Source organism: Excalfactoria chinensis, chromosome 5, assembly GCF_039878825.1.
Source record: "Excalfactoria chinensis isolate bCotChi1 chromosome 5, bCotChi1.hap2, whole genome shotgun sequence".
Classification (NCBI taxonomy): domain Eukaryota; kingdom Metazoa; phylum Chordata; class Aves; order Galliformes; family Phasianidae; genus Excalfactoria; species Excalfactoria chinensis.
Window position 1 is genome coordinate 37,766,328 of NC_092829.1, and position 18,191 is coordinate 37,784,518.

General features: G+C 42.9%; 1 protein-coding gene across 3 annotated transcripts in view; it reads right to left on the minus strand.

The window, feature by feature from the left end:
• ZNF143 (zinc finger protein 143) overlaps window positions 1-17,931 on the minus strand; it is a 32,414-nt gene extending 14,483 nt beyond the window's left edge. For 2 of the 3 annotated variants that reach the window (XM_072338815.1, XM_072338813.1), the window contains exons 1-7: window positions 17,801-17,899; window positions 7,790-7,908; window positions 6,938-7,030; window positions 6,325-6,408; window positions 6,042-6,122; window positions 4,810-5,006; window positions 2,145-2,219 (exon numbers count right to left, since the gene is read on the minus strand). In XM_072338815.1, the coding sequence (XP_072194916.1) occupies window positions 2,145-2,219; window positions 4,810-5,006; window positions 6,042-6,122; window positions 6,325-6,408; window positions 6,938-7,030; window positions 7,790-7,901 (642 nt within the window). In that variant the 5' untranslated portion in view covers window positions 7,902-7,908; window positions 17,801-17,899. Of the gene's footprint in view, window positions 1-2,144; window positions 2,220-4,809; window positions 5,007-6,041; window positions 6,123-6,324; window positions 6,409-6,937; window positions 7,031-7,789; window positions 7,909-8,767; window positions 8,885-17,800 lie in introns of all 3 variants that reach the window. The other variant, XM_072338814.1, reaches the window with a different exon arrangement.
• Window positions 17,932-18,191: the final 260 nt, after the last annotated feature.

Consider the following 18,191-nt stretch of genomic DNA (forward strand, 5'->3'; position numbering starts at 1 on the left):
TCATGGCTTTCCACTTCTTTTTATTAAAACTTTCTGAGATTCCTGTTGGCTCATTTCATGCGGATAATAAACAATATCAGCTGTTCTCACAACTACAAAGGTTGTTATTTTGTCATAAAAGGGGATCAGGTTGGCCAGGCATTATTTCTCCTTCCCACATCCACACTGACTACTCCCAACTGCTAACATGTCTGAAGATGGCTTCGAAGATCATTTGTTCACCTAACTGCTAAGGACTCAGGTGAGGCCGGTGGATCTATAGATCTCCAGATCCTCCTTCTTACACTTCTTGAAATAGGAATAACATTTGCTTTCTTCCAGCCCTCAGAAACTTCCCCTGAACACCACAGCCCTTCAAAGAAAAATCAAGAGTGGCTCTGCAACAACATTACCAAGCTCTATCAGCAATTATTATGCAATATATGGCAATTACACTAGACCCATTAGGTCCAGTAGACGTATGCATATGCCCCATTTATTCAAATGTTTCCTAATTCAATCTTTCTTCCAGAGAACTGTTGTCTACCAATTAAATAGACAAAAGCTCAGAAATTCTTTATTTTGAAGGCAATCACAAATGCATCCTAACTCAGCTCAGGCAGGTAACAGAGGAGGACAACAAAGGTAACCTAAGATCTCAGGTAAGATTTTTATATCACATACACAGACAGCAGTCACACGATTCCGCTTTTCATGTGAACAGATGGGCATGGCAGATGTAAGAAAAAATAATGCACGATATCCTTTAGGTCACACAAAGGCTTTTGTTCTCATCTGTACAAATTATAAAGAGGTCTTACGCTTTATCTTTTTCTTTGGTGAAAACCTTAACCATACACAAATGGTCTGAATGACTACTCAGCAGCATAACATCTGTTCTGTTCTTGAGTTACTTGGTTGTTTGGATTTTTTTGAAGAATTTATAAATACACACTTATTCAATGAAATAGTTTCAAATTTCGATGAAGTATCTTAAGTAATACATTATTACTAACTGAGTCACAAGTAGGTACTTAATCATGCCAAGAAATAATCACTGAAAATATTTTCAGAAACAGCCAATAGCTCTGGGACCCTCACTTCCTTGGTCAGCCAAATGAAGTCACCTTACTGGGGGGGGTATCAGACTTTGAGACTGAGCCTAAACACCTGTTGAAACATCAGATCTTTTTCTGCTATTTGTTTGGAACACGTCATGCTCCATAAGATCAGCACACCTTCGTACAGCTATATGTGTTGCCATATGAAGTGTAAGGTAAAGCAACCTTCAGATTCACTTTGTTTTGGGGTTGTGGCTGAAATCATCATGTAACTGGATATCTGTAACAGCTTGTTTTGCATAACAGGTTTTTACTTCTAGTTAAAGTCAAACAAATCTTATTCTATTCTTCCTTGAATTTTGCATTTTGATAGAGTTGTATCCCTGTACTGTACAAAACTCCGCAAGTTCTTGATTTATATTTATGGAATACATTTTAATACCATTGATAACTTCTAAATTGGTCTTTCTCTCCCTTCACTATCACGCCATTCAAACAACTGTGGATTGTCATTGGTTTTAATTGCTGTGGGACCTAACATTAAAAAAAATCCAGAAGAAAGGACTTTGAGGTCACTGCCAGAGGTGAGCCTGTAATTCCCTTTCACAGGTACTGTAACATATTTTACCTCTGAAGATATTTTTCCATCCTCATCTACTTCATGACCTCTGAAATTAAACAAAAAGGAAGAACATCGATTCTTTGATGACCAAATCTTTCTCAGTGCAATGACTTGGCCATTTCTATGCCATGTGAACATGTGAGGGCATAGGGTTTTGTTATTAGTTTTTGTTGTTGTTTCTAATTAGGATTTTACGGATTCCTGGTTAAAGTAAAAAAGGCCTGAGACTTCATAATTTTTCCCTGTATTTTCCATTACTCTTAGAACTTTTAAGTTAACACCTTCACCTCAGTAAGTTTTTTATACCTCTAAGTAATCAGAGCATGATAGCAGAAAAAGAACTGGAAATATCTGTCTGCTTCTCTAGAGTTCACTCGAAGCAGTGTCACTTACAGTGCAGTAGATAAGGCACAGACAGTCAAACTATGCACAGAGAAGACTGAAGAAACATGCATGTAGGTATTTTGTATTGTGCTACATACCTGCATTTTTTTTTCTTGTTCATTTTCACCTATCATTCCCGTGCTACTAACACTGTCATTTCCATCAATAGATACCTGAAAAACGAGGTTGATATGGGAAAAACAAGTTATTTTTATTCACCTGAAAGACAGATTTACAGTCAGACAGCTCATGGGGGCTTATTTTTTCACAGCTCTCTAGCTCCCTCTTGAAACCCAGTTATCCCACAATACATTCATTCACATGAAAATCACCATTTGCAGCACCTGCATTATACAATAGGTAAGGAAAGTGTCTCAAGACTGACTCAAAATGACATCAAAAAGCCTGCAAGAACTGAATGTGTTAAATGAAAAATCTGAAGAAAGTATGTTGAATTATTAAAAATCGATAATACTGAGTTCTGAGAGAAAACATTTACTTCTCTTTTTATAGTACAAAAGCATCTCTCACACTGTGTTAAGCACAGTTCACTTGTTCCAAACAGCACAGCTCCTTTAGAATCAGAGTATCTAAACAATATATCACTTCTTAATTCATTATAGTAAAATTACAACAGGTAATAAAGGACTTGTGTATCTTGTGTGTTGCTCTTAAGGTTTAAGTACAATTTATAGGAAGAGAAAGGTGCGTCTGTTTTCCAAGGAACCTAGAATATTTGAAATGATTGCTTAACATGCTTTCAAATGCATTAACTCATAGAACAGTAGTCACTGTAGTAAAAAACACTAATTTGAGTTGTACTCTACAAAGTTTCCCACTTCAGTAATTGACTGTGTTGAGTGCTCACATTCACAATACCCTCTTATACTCAAGGCTGAGACTGGTGCCCCTACATCTAGTCACAATTCCTATATGTAATTCCACTACATATCCTCTGACTTTATGCAGACCAAGAGCAATAATCTGTTCATGGCTGCTTTGAGAGGAAGATGGCATTGACTAAGCCTAAAATTAAGAGGATTCCAGTTAGTCTTTACACACACTCTGTAAGACATTTTGGAAATGGTACTATGCCTAAAAGAGAAGTAAGAGGTGATGAAAACTGAATATAAAAATGAGCATGTTCCACCAATTCCAGTGAGTTTCTCTGTGGTCTTCTTTTAGCGGAACATTTCCAGAGATATTCTCCCAACCTCCAAGCAATTTGTGGCTTAGGAACTTCCTCAACTAGAAATCATATGTTTCTACCTAATAGCCCCAGATACATTTTTCTTTCATGAATTTGTCTAATTACCCTTTGAATGTAAGGATGTAATTAGTATGAGCAGCATCCTACAAGTAGTCCCAATGGTTTAACTTTGTGCTGTTTGAAAAAGTATCCTTCCCTTGTTATCACTGAACCTGTGACCCAATAGTTTTATCTGATGCTTCCCAGTTCTTATACTGGTAAAGACAATGTCAAGTCACTAATCTGTGTCACTTAAAATCATATAAAATTCTCTCATATCCTTACCTCATATATTTCATTTGTTTGGTCATCATTGCTGCCCCTTTCTGTACCTCTTTCAATGTCCTAAACCATCTGCTATTAAAAGTATACACTGCCTTATTATGAAGTCTACATGGACATGGAGTAGAATCATAAAACCGCATTTCTCCTTTTAAGAGAAAAACAGGGGTGTAACAATTCAGCTACTACTTGCTTTTGTACATCATGCAGATTCAGTACTTGGAAATTCACTTCGACTGATTTTCCTTGAGAAGTTCTAGCAGTATATTTCAGGATAAGGCTGAGATGAAAGCTTTAAGAAAACAAGTAGGGTTTTTCCTAGGTATACACAAGTACACTTCAGAATACTAATTCACATTACAGAACTCAAAAACACACATTGAGATGAATATGAGAAAAAAGCAAATAGATCTGCTTTTCTCCTATTGCTTCTTCTCCACAAAACAGAAACATACTCTTATAACAAATTTATATTTATAAGCTCCTTATTAAGAAGGACAAAGTTCAGACTGATTTAGACCTATACGAAATAACAGCTTGGCAATGCTTAATTAATTAAACTCCTCTCCTACCCACTACTAGCAGTGATGGTAGTCAACCAGGAATCAGGACACTCGGGAACTATTAAGTCATGAAAGTTGAACTGTTCACTGCATATTTAGACCACACTTCACGGAAGTCCATTGAAGTGGAGAACATGAATTTTTAGCCTCACATTACATTTTTATCATTAAAAGCATGGATCAGAGAAGCTTTCTTCAAATTCATTAGCTATATAATCGTGGTTTTTACACTTCATTATTATGTAATATCCTTATTGAAGATAATGGACCCTACTCTTCTCAAGGAAAGAAAAAATAAAATCAGCAACCGTCTCTGGTTAAGAATAATTTAACTTTGTCCTTCCTCCCAAACTACATCCTCTCTAACACTATGTGTTTTAAGGAAAGTAGTTATTTACTTGTCTGAATCACTATGCACATCAGCTCAACTCCACATCATTTTGGACTTTTTCTATTCACAAGAAAATCACAAGAAGTGGACTTCTTGTTCTATTTATGCAACAGCACACACCAGAGCTACCCATAACAGTGAAGCACTGTGTTCTCTCTTAAAAGAGTCTCAAGTCTCTCTTATTATTTTATTTCTTTGATCACAGTGGGCTTTTGCTGTCAAGTATCATTGATATGAGATTAAAACATTACCGGTAGGTGAACTGTCTTTCAGCATACCTTAGCTGCATATTGCTCCAAAGCAGTGATAGTATCCGGGTCAATGGCAGCATCTCCTGTATGAAGACCAGCCACTGTGCCATCAGCTTGAATGGCTAAAATGGTATCTGACTGTGGCATTTGCACTGCGTGGTGAATGTAGGCAGTAGTTCCATCCTCCAGCTGGACTGCTTGTAATGCACTCTGATCGTAACTGTCTGAGAAATAATAATATGACGTGTTACGAATGAAATGGAATAGCAATGTCTGCAGGTAACACAAGAAACTACTGCTGCTTAGGAAACGTCTCCAAATGCCATATCAATGTCTGATACTCATGAGAAATATAACCAAATAAAATAGCACTATGAATAACAGATTAACTTCTTTCAAGACAATACCATCTACATCTTTTACTTCTGCACACTTGCAGAAATGCAAAATCAATTCTGTATTGGTCTAGCTTTACTAACAAAGGAAATCACAAACACAAATATTCTTCCAATTCATTATCCACTCATAATAAAATGAAAATACATGAAACACATACACATCAGATTTTAGAATGTATGGATCTGATCCTTTTAAGACCAGAATCATGCAAAAATGCATGTAAAAAAACCTCTGAATAGTGTTGCTGGCAGTGGGATGTAATTTCTGTCACGTTAGCTTATTAAAATATCTGCGTGTTCACTTTTTCAAAAGAAATAGGATTGCTCCTAAGATGAGAATAATCAGCTTCTACAGAAATCCATGCTATAATTAAAAATGAACGTTTGCATTCTTGACCGTCGGTCATCGCATTTTCAGCCCTCCTACTTAAAGACAATGTCAAGAGATGATCTTTGAAATGTATGTCATGTCTCTACATTCTTCAGTTTAAGAGAGATTGACTGATTCATTCTCAACTGCTTTCTCTTCTCAGTTGTACATGCAGTTATGGCTGAATTCTGTACAACTCCTTACTTGCTCTACTAATGTGGCATTTACTTACTTTATTGAGATCAAGGGCTTTAAAAATAAATACAAAGTTGGTGTTTTTTTTAATTCTGCTTATAACAGCTATACGACGTCCTAATAAAGAACTGAATCAGAGCAATTTCAGTAATTTCTAGATGCCACTAAGCAGAAGTAACAAATAAACTACAATGCGAATCACACTAAATTATGGAATTGCCTAAACACAACATCATGTTTTACTGCTGAAGTTCTGTTGAACTGAAATAATAAATCACAATTCAAAAACTATTTACCTTTGGAGGTGTGATGAATGAATGCTGTAGTTCCATCCTCCAGCTGAACTGCTTGTCCATCTTCCAGACGCAAGCTGTCCCCTGTTTAGCAGAAAGAATTTCAATGCCTTGAAAAGAGGCTGAAAAACCCATTAGTTAGAAAAATTCTCTCTTCAAGATTCTTTGCAAAATAATTAGAAATCAAGCATTTTTAATTTTTTTTTAATGATTACTGATTAGTTAATATTGGTACCTATCAGTAATAAAATACTTTCAAATATATTTCTTGTATTATTACACTTACTACTTTTAGTCATGGGAACATGTTGAACATAGGCTGCAGAACCATCTTCTAGTTGAATCACTTGGCCATCCATTAATTTACCATCTGAAATACACGGAGTAATCTTAAGGAATCTAACAGTGTGACACAACTCACTTCAAACACACAGCAGATACTTCCTGGATCAGACAGAATATCAGTAAAATATCACAGACATACACTGCTTATTAAAGCCCAAGCATAGTAAGGGGCTAAGAAACAGTGGCTTTAAAATTCTAGGATAAAAGAAATGGTAAGAGGCACGAAGGTTGAAATAAATACACCCAATGCAGAACACTAAATTTTATTACCTATCCAGTAGGCAGAATGTTGGTATATGGGTTTGAAGCATAAAGAGTATCTTGCTTCTGTGTTTTGACTTATGTTCTGCATTTGATAACTGCACCTTATTAGTACTGGAAATTATTTATTTCCATCTGATATTATTACTGCAGTACCCCAACTAGGAGTACAGCTTTGAAAACACAGTGAAGATTTTCCTCAGTTTTACTACCCAGAGGGGTTTACAACCCAAGACAGGGTTAAAGAGAGGAATACAGTGTCGATACTCATCAACTTCCAGTCATTTACCTACCTTTAGAATTGTGCTGTATGTATGCAGTGGAGCCATCAGCAAGGGTAACTGCTTGCAAACTTACACCTTCCATGTTTTCCAAGTTGTCACCATCTAGTAAGGCAAAAGGTTCACATTCACTATTGCCAGCATTTAAAAATCACCAGTTAAGCACCTCCAAAACGATGACATCCCTTACAACTCAATGATTTTAGACATACTAGTAGGTTTTCTGGGTTTTCAACCCTGAAGATACACTGTGCTCATATGTTCAAGACCTCATTCCATAAACATGACAGCCACAATGTTACTTGTTCTAACTAGAAAATTTATGTTATTGGATAAATGACTGCAAAGTTTAAGTTTTAGGGAAAATATTAATTAGGTCGTGAGTCCCAGTAGTGAAATCATGATATCTATTTGAATCAATAATTTTGGTTTGCACACTATTACCCACTATTAATATATGCAAATCTATGTAGACTAAAATACTTAGGAAAAGGGTTTTATCAGTGAAAATCATACCAAAGCTGTTAGAAAATACCATGTTTAACCAATCCTAAATCACCAACCTATTTTAAAATTTAACTAGTTCAAAATTTACTTTGGTGAATGCTGAAGTTACAAAGTATAAAACAGTAAAACCACTATGAGAATTAAGATATTGGAGTATCTATTTTGACACATTTATACTATTACCTTAATTAAGAGATCACTTTTAATTAAATCAGTGAACTTCATCTCAGCTAACTAAGAATAATCTGCTGATTTGTGTTAGATTCTTCATTTAGAATACACTGCTTGAGTTGTAGAGTTTTATCTGACCTTCCAACAGAAAAGACTCAATAATATACATTTCAACTGAATGTTCACCTTGCACGGCTACTGCTTCTGTCAGACAGAGAGTCACATGCTGGGCCTCCATTCCTCCTCCAGAAAATTCAGTCATTCCCTGAGAGTCTCGGTTTATCTGAGCTAGTAACATTGTCTACCTAAAAAGAAAGCATTCACAGGACATTAGTACAGAATCTAAATACTGAACCAGAACTAGTTAAATACAATCCAAGATTAACTGGATTTTTATGCAACTGTCACAAATGTTTTTTGTTACCTTCCACACACAGATGATGCAATGAATGAATGAGATAGCTGTAAAATAATTCAATGGCAAAAAAAAACCCAACAAAAGTTATTAGAAATAGATAAGTATTGTTATCTCAATTAATTAAGCTATTACGAACTTCAGGTAGCAGTTAATAAATTGAACTTCAACCAACATATTGTATTTATTCCAGCTGAGATGGAATTGTTTTCTTCAGAGTGTTCAGTATGATGCTATGCTTTGGTTCTAGGAGAAAAACAATATGGATAACACACCAAAGTTTATAGCTGCTGCTAAGCAGTTTTGTACAGAGCTAAGGCCACTCTTGGAGAAGGGCACAAGGAGCTGGGAGGGAACAGAATCAGAATGGCTGACTTAAACAGTCCAAAGGGATATTCCACACCGTATCACATCAAACAGAAGGAGTTTTGAAGGGGATGGGAGCTCATCTCCCTCTTTAGCTGCTTAGGGGCTAGCTGGGCATTGACCAGGAGGTTGTGAGCACTTGCTTCCGTACCACTTGTTATATTTACATTTATATATATAGTCATAACAATTATCCTTGTCTCTATCTTAGTGAATAGTTTTATCTCAACTCATTAGTTCAAGCTTTTTTTTCTGACTCTGTCCCCCATGCCATTGGGAAGGACGGAGTGAGCAAACAAATGTGTGCTGTTCAGCCACCAGCATGGTTAAAACACAACACATACAAGGAAAAATTGTGTCAATGATGGTACAAATAATTATACCTTTTTGTCCCCAGAATTAAAATGAAGCTGACGATTCACTCATGGTCACCCATAACAACATCAGGGCTTTCACTGCATGAACACCTCCAGTACCAGCAAGAAGTTCAGGATCACACACTGGTGAAACACATACTTGGTTAGCAAATCTGAATGGTCCAACTATTTCACTAAGCTGCTCTGGGAGATATCTCTCTCTATATCTATCTATCTATCTATAAGGATATATATCTAAAGTAATAAATGATCTCACAACAAGATGTGTTAATAACAAGATAGAGATTGTTCAGTGACAGGCACAACTCTACGCATCCCACAGAACCAGCCATTCCTCTGGGTACTAATTTCTCACCCAGGCACGATTCCATATGAGATATTAAGAAGTCTATTGAATCTGAAAGGATTCTATGACATGCTGCGTTGTAATTCAAGGATGAGGAGAATAATCTAGCATTTCAAAATTACTTCTAATTAAATTTATAAACAGTTTGTTTTTTTTTTCCTTCTATGATCTGAAAATCTGCCATTGAATGAGCAAAATTGGGCTCAAAAACCAATGAGACACTCACGTTCACTAAGTTGGAACTAAGGAACAGTGAAAGCCAAGTAGACCATTTAGGGCTTATGCCTACAGGATGCCAGCAATACTTATAAGGTTTGGCACACAGATTCAGTAGTCAAAGAATAAATCCAAGCCACATTTTCCAAATAGATCCAAGTGACTTTGAACCAGTTTCTATTTTCCAGCATGACAGCGGGAGCCGCTCTACCATCTCCAAATTAGTGGCTTTAGACAAGTAGCTTTGCTCCCTGTTTACCAGCGATACCCCCTCTCCTAAAATGGGGAGAGAACTCTCACCTAGAAAGTGCTCATAAACCACAAATGGGAGACCGCACTAGAGCTACAGGACTGGCTTAAGCAAGCACTGCATGGAAGCAGCCCTTTCTTCAGTGTTCAAGTACCCCATGGTGATTAAGCACAGAAAACTCACACAGTTAAAATAAACAAGCTAACTAACAAAATAAACACATTTTTAAAAGTTTTATCCCAGACCAGGTTGCTGGGACTGCTTCTTTGGAGGTACTGCCAGCTTGTAGCAAGTCTAATTAAGTAATTAATTAGGTATTAGATGCTGGTGGGGAACAAAGTTTATTTTCCCTCTTAACTGCTAACACGGTGTTCTGTACTGACAGCGCTTCCCATTCACTCAATTTTCAGGGTGCCTTGTGGAAATAGGCTGCAAATCACCTAGACTGTTTCATACATCAGAGAGGAAAGGCTACAGAGCCTCTTTGTGATGGTGTTCTGCAATCATTCTAGCAGGAACTGGACTTCGAAGGCCTCTCATTTGGGTTTCTCTATTGAGAATTCCCCGTCCTAGCAAAGCACCTTTTAAGAAGCCCTCAGCATAGTTAGCATACAATCCACCTTTAAAATAGAAACAGGATCTCCCTCTAGAATTAATGCTGTTCTCTTAACTCTTGGGAAGCACAGCAGAAGCAAAGCCGTAGCAGAACACTCTGCTTGAAAGCTCAATGGCTATTTTGTAAGAAAAAATTAGATGTAATGCAGATAACTACATTGCTGCTTTTCCTCAATCCTGTCCCCTTTCAAAATGCCCCTTCCAATCTATCCTCCTCCCAGTCCTCCACCCTCCCACTAATTTACCTCAACTCCATCCCTTCTTCTCAAAGTACCAGTTTCCTTCCTCAGATGGCCCAATCACAGTACCAAATTTCCAACATGTTTCTCTTCATCCCACCCCTGTCACCAAAATAACACAAAATCTGTGCAGGGAGGAATACCCTCAAGCTGAAGGACACACTGCTCCCTTGAAAGGTCCCTTCTCATTCCCTAGCAGGGAAGGCAAGCTAAGCATACAGCACTATGGGGTCTGAGGAAGAGCATGGGCAGGGACTAAAGGGAAATTAAAAGCTGGGTAATATTGTAGAGAAATTGATCGGGATACCTCAGGGAAACTGTTGTATAGACATTGCTGCTACTGCACCATTACTTTTTGTTTTACCGTTCCTGGTTATTTCTTTGTTAAACTAGAAGAGTCAGCTACTGGAGCAGACTGCCAAGAAAGGTTATAGACCCTCCATCCATACAGGTGCTAAAGATACTGTGACACAGCTCTGGGCAGCCTGGTTCAACAGACCCACGTGGAGCAGGGGCTGGCTCAGGTAACTTCTGCATCTAGAGAACTTCCAAGTGCAACTGCTCCGAGTTTCTGGCTATCTTAATCATTTTGGTACCGCATGCTGTTGGTACATCACTCACCATGGAAATTTCACTTCCTGTCATCACTAAACTGGATCGCTGGGTCCGTGGAACATGGATCACTAAACAAGATCCATGTTTTCCAGTTCATCTCAAAAGCTGTCCTACAGGAAGGCACACGTACAGCCTCAGTCATGAGGTACTCACTGAACTGCAAACATAGGACTTGATTCTGTGAACTGCTGCAGATCTTCAGAGACAACGTTCAAGTTGTAGTTTTGAAAGGCACATATCGAGGTATGCGGGAAGACTTTCTAAAGGGCTGTAATACACGCTGCATGCCTGACATGACTGATCACCAGAATATACCTATGGCATTCACGCAGAGAGGATCTTACCTTTTAAGATGGTTGAACTGCTACCCAGAGAAAAATCAGCCCGACACAGCAAATGGCTGAAGCCTGAACCCCCTGCACTGAAAACAGGAGGATGTAAAAGGCAGTCACAAGAGAGGACACTGAAACAAGTCTCGCACCATCAAGCACAGAGGGAAAGCAGCTTGTTCAGTATATTGCTGATGAAAGCTGTACTAGAAGTGTGAAACATGCCACCCACCAGGGTACACCAACACTAACTTCTATTAATTGTTTAAAATATATGTTCTACAGTTCTCCAAACAGGGAAAACCATACGCTCTTACACACCAAGTTCTCAACACTCAGATATGTGGAGCTAAGTGAGGGAGGATTTCTCATAAAGACCTCATGAAGCTGCCTGTTAAAGGACTCCTGTAACTAACACTGTATTCCTCCCCCCACTAACATTCACATTACCAAACATCTTCTTCTGGGTGCTGTCAGCTGTTCTGGAGAAAAGGTGACACGCTAAAAGAGAAGTTTTTATGTAAGCTCTATATGGCAGCTGAAAACAGGAGTCTGGGCTGAAAATCAGGAATGGAACAACTAGGAAACAGCAGGTGGGATGGGACTGAGAGGAAAGCAGACACTGGAAGAGGGCACAGTGCCGTGTGGCAGAAATTGGGTCTGGAGGAGTGGGAGATCAGGCAGCTGAGGACAGAATGAGGAGGAGTTCCTACAAAGCTGAGAATGTGGCAAATAACAGCTGGAAAACAAAAACTAGAATTTGGCATTGATAGAATTATTATAAGATTGTATTGTTGGACAAAGAAAAAACCTGTACCGACAGCTGCAGAAACTCCCGAGAAAGGAAAAGAAAAAAGGCTGACACTTAGGGTATCAATAACATGAAAGGGAATAAAGGTTTTAACAGCAGCCAAGGAGGAAAAGTTAAGGTTACAAAATGCAAGGAGACAGAAGGCAGACTGAGCAGCGCCAGGTAAAGAACCATGAAAGACAGACAGGAAAAGGGCTGTTCCAGACATGAGGTAACCCCGTGATTGCTCACCCTCACCACACAGACAGCGCTGGGAAGTTTGAAATAACATCCATCTATTCAATTTAAAAATAAACGTCACTTTTATTTTTAATGCACTTCTAACGATGTGCAAAACCACAGTAATTTTACAACACTTATACAAACAGCAGATGATAGTTAACCTGGAAAAGTGAAGCAGCCAACAATGCAACCCTGTACCTGTTAATATCTCATTAAGGAATGTTAGGAAACTGCATTCCCCTGTTTGATTAAGCTGGATCCCAAGTTCAGTTCTGGTTGCATTATATCATAGAATGGCCTGGGTTGGAAAGGACCACACTGATCATGTAGTTTAAACCCCCTGCTGTGTGCAGGGTCACCAACCAGCATCCCAGGCTGCCCAGAGCCACATCCAGCCTGGCCTTGAATGCCTCCAGGGATGGGGCATCCACAACCTTCTTGGGCAACCTGTTCCAGTGCGTCACCACCCTCTGGGTGAAAAACTTCCTCCTAATATCTAACCTAAACCTGCCCTGTCTCAGTTTAAACCCATTCCCCCTTGTCCTAGCACTATCCAATTACGGCCTTCAAGAACTGATACGATTGCCAGTATCAGTGCAGTCATTTCCCCAAAGCAGTTTGATTAATAAGCATTTGTGAAAAACCACAATTACTACCTATGATTACATTCTGCTCCAGTGCACTCCAACTGATAACTAACAAGCAGTGCAGCCTGCTGGGTCTTATGGCAAAAAGCAGTGGGTCTGGATTGAAAAACAGAGCTGCCCCAAAACAATGTGTGTTATGGGACTGAGGGTTAGATCAGCAGTTACATGAAGGCAGCAGACAGTGGTAGGGTCAGAAATACAGCCACGGCAAAATGAAGGCTCTCACAAAGCTTCCTTCTTCTCCCAGCTGTACCTGCATGACAGTCCTTCCCAGTATTACTTAGGAAATCTGGAGGGTCAGAAATGACATCTAGATCCTGTTCGTGCTTTGACCAAACGCTTCAAGAGATGAGACAAGGATTTCCTGCTCCTTCAATAGCCTTTGCCTCTTCCAGGATTGTACTGTTGCACTACAATGTTGATTTCATACTATAATTGGTCAGCTTGATTTTTATTACATATAAGAGAGGCTCCTGGATGTCAGGCATTTCTCACTTTCTTGGTGCTTTGTTCTATCATCTTCACTTCCTGTACTTTTTCCCGTTCTTGCAGAGGGACCCAGGACATAATTAAGGAGCCATTTATTTCCACATTAAATCAATCACCCACTGTATAGGATGGATGTAAGGCTGAAACAAAGACCAAAACCTCTGCAGAAGATACTGCTACAGCTGGATTCAGCCAGACCAGCCACTGAAGAGGCATAAGACACAGAATTTACAGCACACCACAGCAGTGTTTTCTCAATGGCATGAAGCACTGCACCCCCAGCCTAGAAGAACCTAATCAACCCTGACAGCATTGCCAAGTGCATGAGTACCATGTCTGCATGTCGCATGGCAGCACCACTAAGCCACAGAGACATGTGTCGCCCAGAGCAGGGCCTCACAGTCTCACCCAAGGCTCCACTTCACTCTTTTTGCAGTACTTCAGCCCTCCCAATCCACCAGAGATGTGCTGTCCCAATGGTAATGCAGCTCCCTCCAAGACTCCTTCACTGCCAGAATTCGATCCCTTCACAAACAACACATGAACACAAATCTACCACTGCCAGAACAAAGCACAGCTCCATGAGAGCAGTGAGAACACAGAACTTTATGTCATCAGCTCACGTTCCAGCAGTTCTTTTCCCATCACCGTGCAGTCAGCTATGAGTGCTTGCTTCCTCTGCTGCCTGAACGTATTAGAGAAGAAATGGCTGGTTAGGCAGCGTGGGGTCAGTCTTTCCACCAGCCTACCCAGTGGCAGCTGTGGGTCAAACAGCTCCCCTGCAGGCAGCACTGCAAGATTCCCACTTCTGGAGAGACAGCACTCCATGGCAGCCCTGCAGTGGGGAACCCCCAGTGAGCAGCACGGCTGTAGGCTCTGCTTCAGACCAGAGTCCATACCAAAGCAGCAACTGAAACGTCACTGACAGCACCGCAGCACTGGGTAAATAGTAACGTGCACGTTCAGAAACTGAGTTGGGCCCGCAGTCAGAGGAAAGCTGCCAGCAGAATCAGAATTTTGACAAAGTATGTGGGTATGCGTTAATCAGTAACAACTGCAGATGCACCAGCTTCAGCCACGGCAAATTAGCTGTGCTTTCCATCAATGTCTGTTTGGCAGGAACTCCCTCCAACTCCTCCCTCCTCCCTCAGGAAAATACCTGTGAGCACGTCTGTTTACAGAAACCTGGACTTCAGAGCAGAATTTTCAGTTCCAGAAGAAAACCCATCCCCTTTACCGACCCGTGTGTTTCCTTCAGCCTTTCAGGAGTCCTTTGTGGCACAGGGACAGGTTACGCACATCGTGTATCTCTATCAGGCTCACCTATTTCCTTGTAGAACAGAAGAGAAAAACGGACGACCCGTTGGTGGGGAAAGAGCAGAAAGCACACTCTGCTTCTCTGCAGCTCAGCGGCGACGTGACAATACGGGAAGATAAGCCAATGGCAAGGAAAGGCAAACACAGGTTGGCTGGGATGCTACGGTACGTACATACATGTGTCAGAGGCAGCAGCATGGGAAGCAGAAATCAGTGGGGAGGGCAAGAGTCAAAATATAGAGAGCAAAAGACTAACAAAATCATCGAACTACAACACTAAAGACCCAGTTCTGTCTCTTAACTATTTGTAGTCTGTCCATTGCAACACCTGACACTTAAAAGAATTTCTCTGATTATCAGGAATGTGCCTTCTGCTGTGTGTGAAATCTCACCCACATTTAGCTGAGCTCTATCAGTGAGAAAACAGTTTGACACGTGCCAATGGAAGAATCCTCAGAAGCTCAGTGATGGCATTTCTTAAAGACTCCACCCACATGGAATGTGTTTTAACCCAAAACTCTAAGGTGATGACAGCATGTTCAACATCCTGAACTCTAATGGAAGCCCAATGGCACCATAAAGCTCAAAGCTATCTTCTTTTTAGCTTCATTTAAAACAAAAGCTTATACATTTTAAAAGGCCATTACATTAAGTCTGTAACAACACTCCTAAATTAGTAAACGCTATCATTTGCTGTCCAAAAGGACCTGGATGGATTCAAAAAGTGGGCCTGTGAAAACCTAATAATGTTTAAGAAGGCCAAATGCAAGGTGATGCACTTGGGTTGACGCAATCCCAGATATGATTACAGACTGAGGGAAGAACTCCTTGAGAGCAGACCTTCAGAGGAAGGACAAAGAACTGGACATGATCCAGCTGTGTGCTCTTGCAGCCTAGAAGGCCAATGGTATCCTGGGCTGCATCAATTGGATGGGGGGGGGAGTGTAGAGTGAGCAGCAGGGAGGGGGAGAGGATTGTCCCTCCCTGCTCTACCCTGGTGAGGCCCTATCTGGAGTACTGTGCCCAAGCCTGGGACCCCCATCACAGGATGCAGAGCTGCCGGAGTGGGTCCAGAGGAGGACCACAAAGATGGTCAAAGGACTGGAGCACCCCTCCTATGAAAAAAGGCTGAAGGAGTTGGGCTTGTCCAGTCTGCAGAAGGCTCCAGGAAGACCTCATTGCAGCCTTCCAGTTCTTGATGGGAGCTCACAAGCAGGAGGGGGAGTGACATAGTCTGATAGTGATTGGACAAAAGGGAACAGCATTAAACTAAAAGAGGGGAGATTCAAGTTAGATGCTACTAAGGAGTTCTTTACACAGAGGACAGTGAGACACTGGCACAGCTGCCCAGAGAAGCTAAGGATGCTCCATCCCTGGAGGTGCTCAAGGCCAGGCCTGGCCGTGCTACATGTGCCCACTGCAGGTGTGGAGCCAATGGTGGCAGCTCAGTGGCTTATAGCTCAGCTGGGAGCCAGCACAGCAGCACCATCTGCACCCTGCCTGTACTCCTGCCAGTTCCACCCCATGGGCAGCACAGTGCAGCAGTGTGGGCCAGAGGCAGTCTGACCTGCTGAACCTGAGATGGTCCAGAGATAAACACACATTTACAAAGCTAATTCTGGCACTCACCGCTGGGGAATATTCATTGCTATTACCTCTGTCCTTCTCTTCTGAAAGAAGGGAGTCCCAGCACGATGCCCCAGCACAGATACTGCCATGATAACACAGAGTGAACCAAGTGACATTCTGGCTAAGGACATTTTCAGCCTGGAATCTGCTGTACTTGAGCCATACAGTGTAAGGTAGAACAATTCTTCTGCAAGCAGGATCACAGAACGAAACATTATTTTATTATGAGAATACTTTATGTAAATTATGTAATCGTTTTGGAATAGGTTACTCAAAAACCATCGCAACGTTTATCCCACGCAGCCCAATTAAGCCACCATCTGGTACCAACACAGTCGCGTGCTATTTGAGAGCACATCCCTGACTTCCATCTTCCACAGCTATTCAGATGGAAGTTCCCAGCCTATGCACACCGTGTGAAGGCCCAGACCCAGCCCACGAAATACAAAGAGAAAAGCCACGGCAACGTGCTTCTGTTGCACTCCGTCATTTCAAAAACTGTACAGCGGGGGCACTTACAGAGGTAAAACGCACCGCGTTACGTATAGTGCTCTTACAGAGATATTAGGTAAGGACGTGCCGCTTCTCAGGTACCATCACCTGAACCGCGGCCAGCAGACCCGGCACGCAGTGCTGCGAGGCCTGGCAGGCGCACAGCAGCGGGACAGGATGCTGAGCACCGCCGTGCCCAGGAAGGCCGCGAGCCCAGCTCCGGTCCCGTGGCGCGGGGCACGGCTCCCGTGGGACACGCCGCCCGTAACCCGCGGCGCAGCCCCGCGGCGGCTCAGGGGGCCGAGACACCGCGCCGCGAGAATAAAAGGCGCCGCGTTCAGGAACACCGAAAGCTCTCCGAGCCCGCCGAGCCGCACTCCCGCACGGAGCGGCCCCGCCGCGAACGGCCCGGGCCCGGCCCGCTCCCCGTCTCTCGGTGCCTCCGGCCGGCAGCCCCCGCCCGTGACGCAGCGGCCAACGGCGCCCCGCGAGGGGGGCGGCCGGCGGGGGCCGGATGGGGTCCCCCGGGGGCTCGGGGTGCCGCCCGGGGCGGGGCGGGGTCCGTGCCCGGGGACGGAGGCCCGCCGCGCCCCGAGGCCGCGCCGGCAGGAGGAGGAGGCCGCGCGGGCAGCGTCGGTCCGTCGGCGTCGGCGTCGCCCGGTGCCGCGCTGCCGCCTGCCCCCCGCTCGCTGCTCCTCGGCGCAGCCCCACGCGCGGCGCGCAGGGTGCGGCCCGGCCCGTCGGCCCGGCGGCGCGTCCCCAGCCGGAGATGGCGGTGGTTAGAATAAGGCACACTGGGTAAAAACACATTTATATACGAACCTCGCCGAGAAATTTTCCAACAATTCCTCCGTCCGACCACCATGCACCAGGACAGGAAACGGCCGCCTCAGCGCCCGCCCGCCTCAGCGCCGCCCCGAGCCGCGCGGGCGGGCTCTGCGCCCCGAGCTCCCGCCGCTCCCATTGGGCGCGCGGCGCCGCGCGGCTCCGCCTCCGCCGGCCATTGGTCGCCTCCAGGCCCCGCGCCGATGCCCATTGGCTAGACGCCCGCGGCCCCGCCCCGCGGCTTCATGGCGGCTCGGCTATGCTGGGTTCGGGGCCGCCGCGGCCGCCATTTTGTACCGCGGGGAGCGAGGCGCTCGCGCGTCAGTAGGGGAGCGGGCGCCATTTCCTGCTCCGGGCGGCTCGCCCGGCGGCGGCGAGATACGCCGCG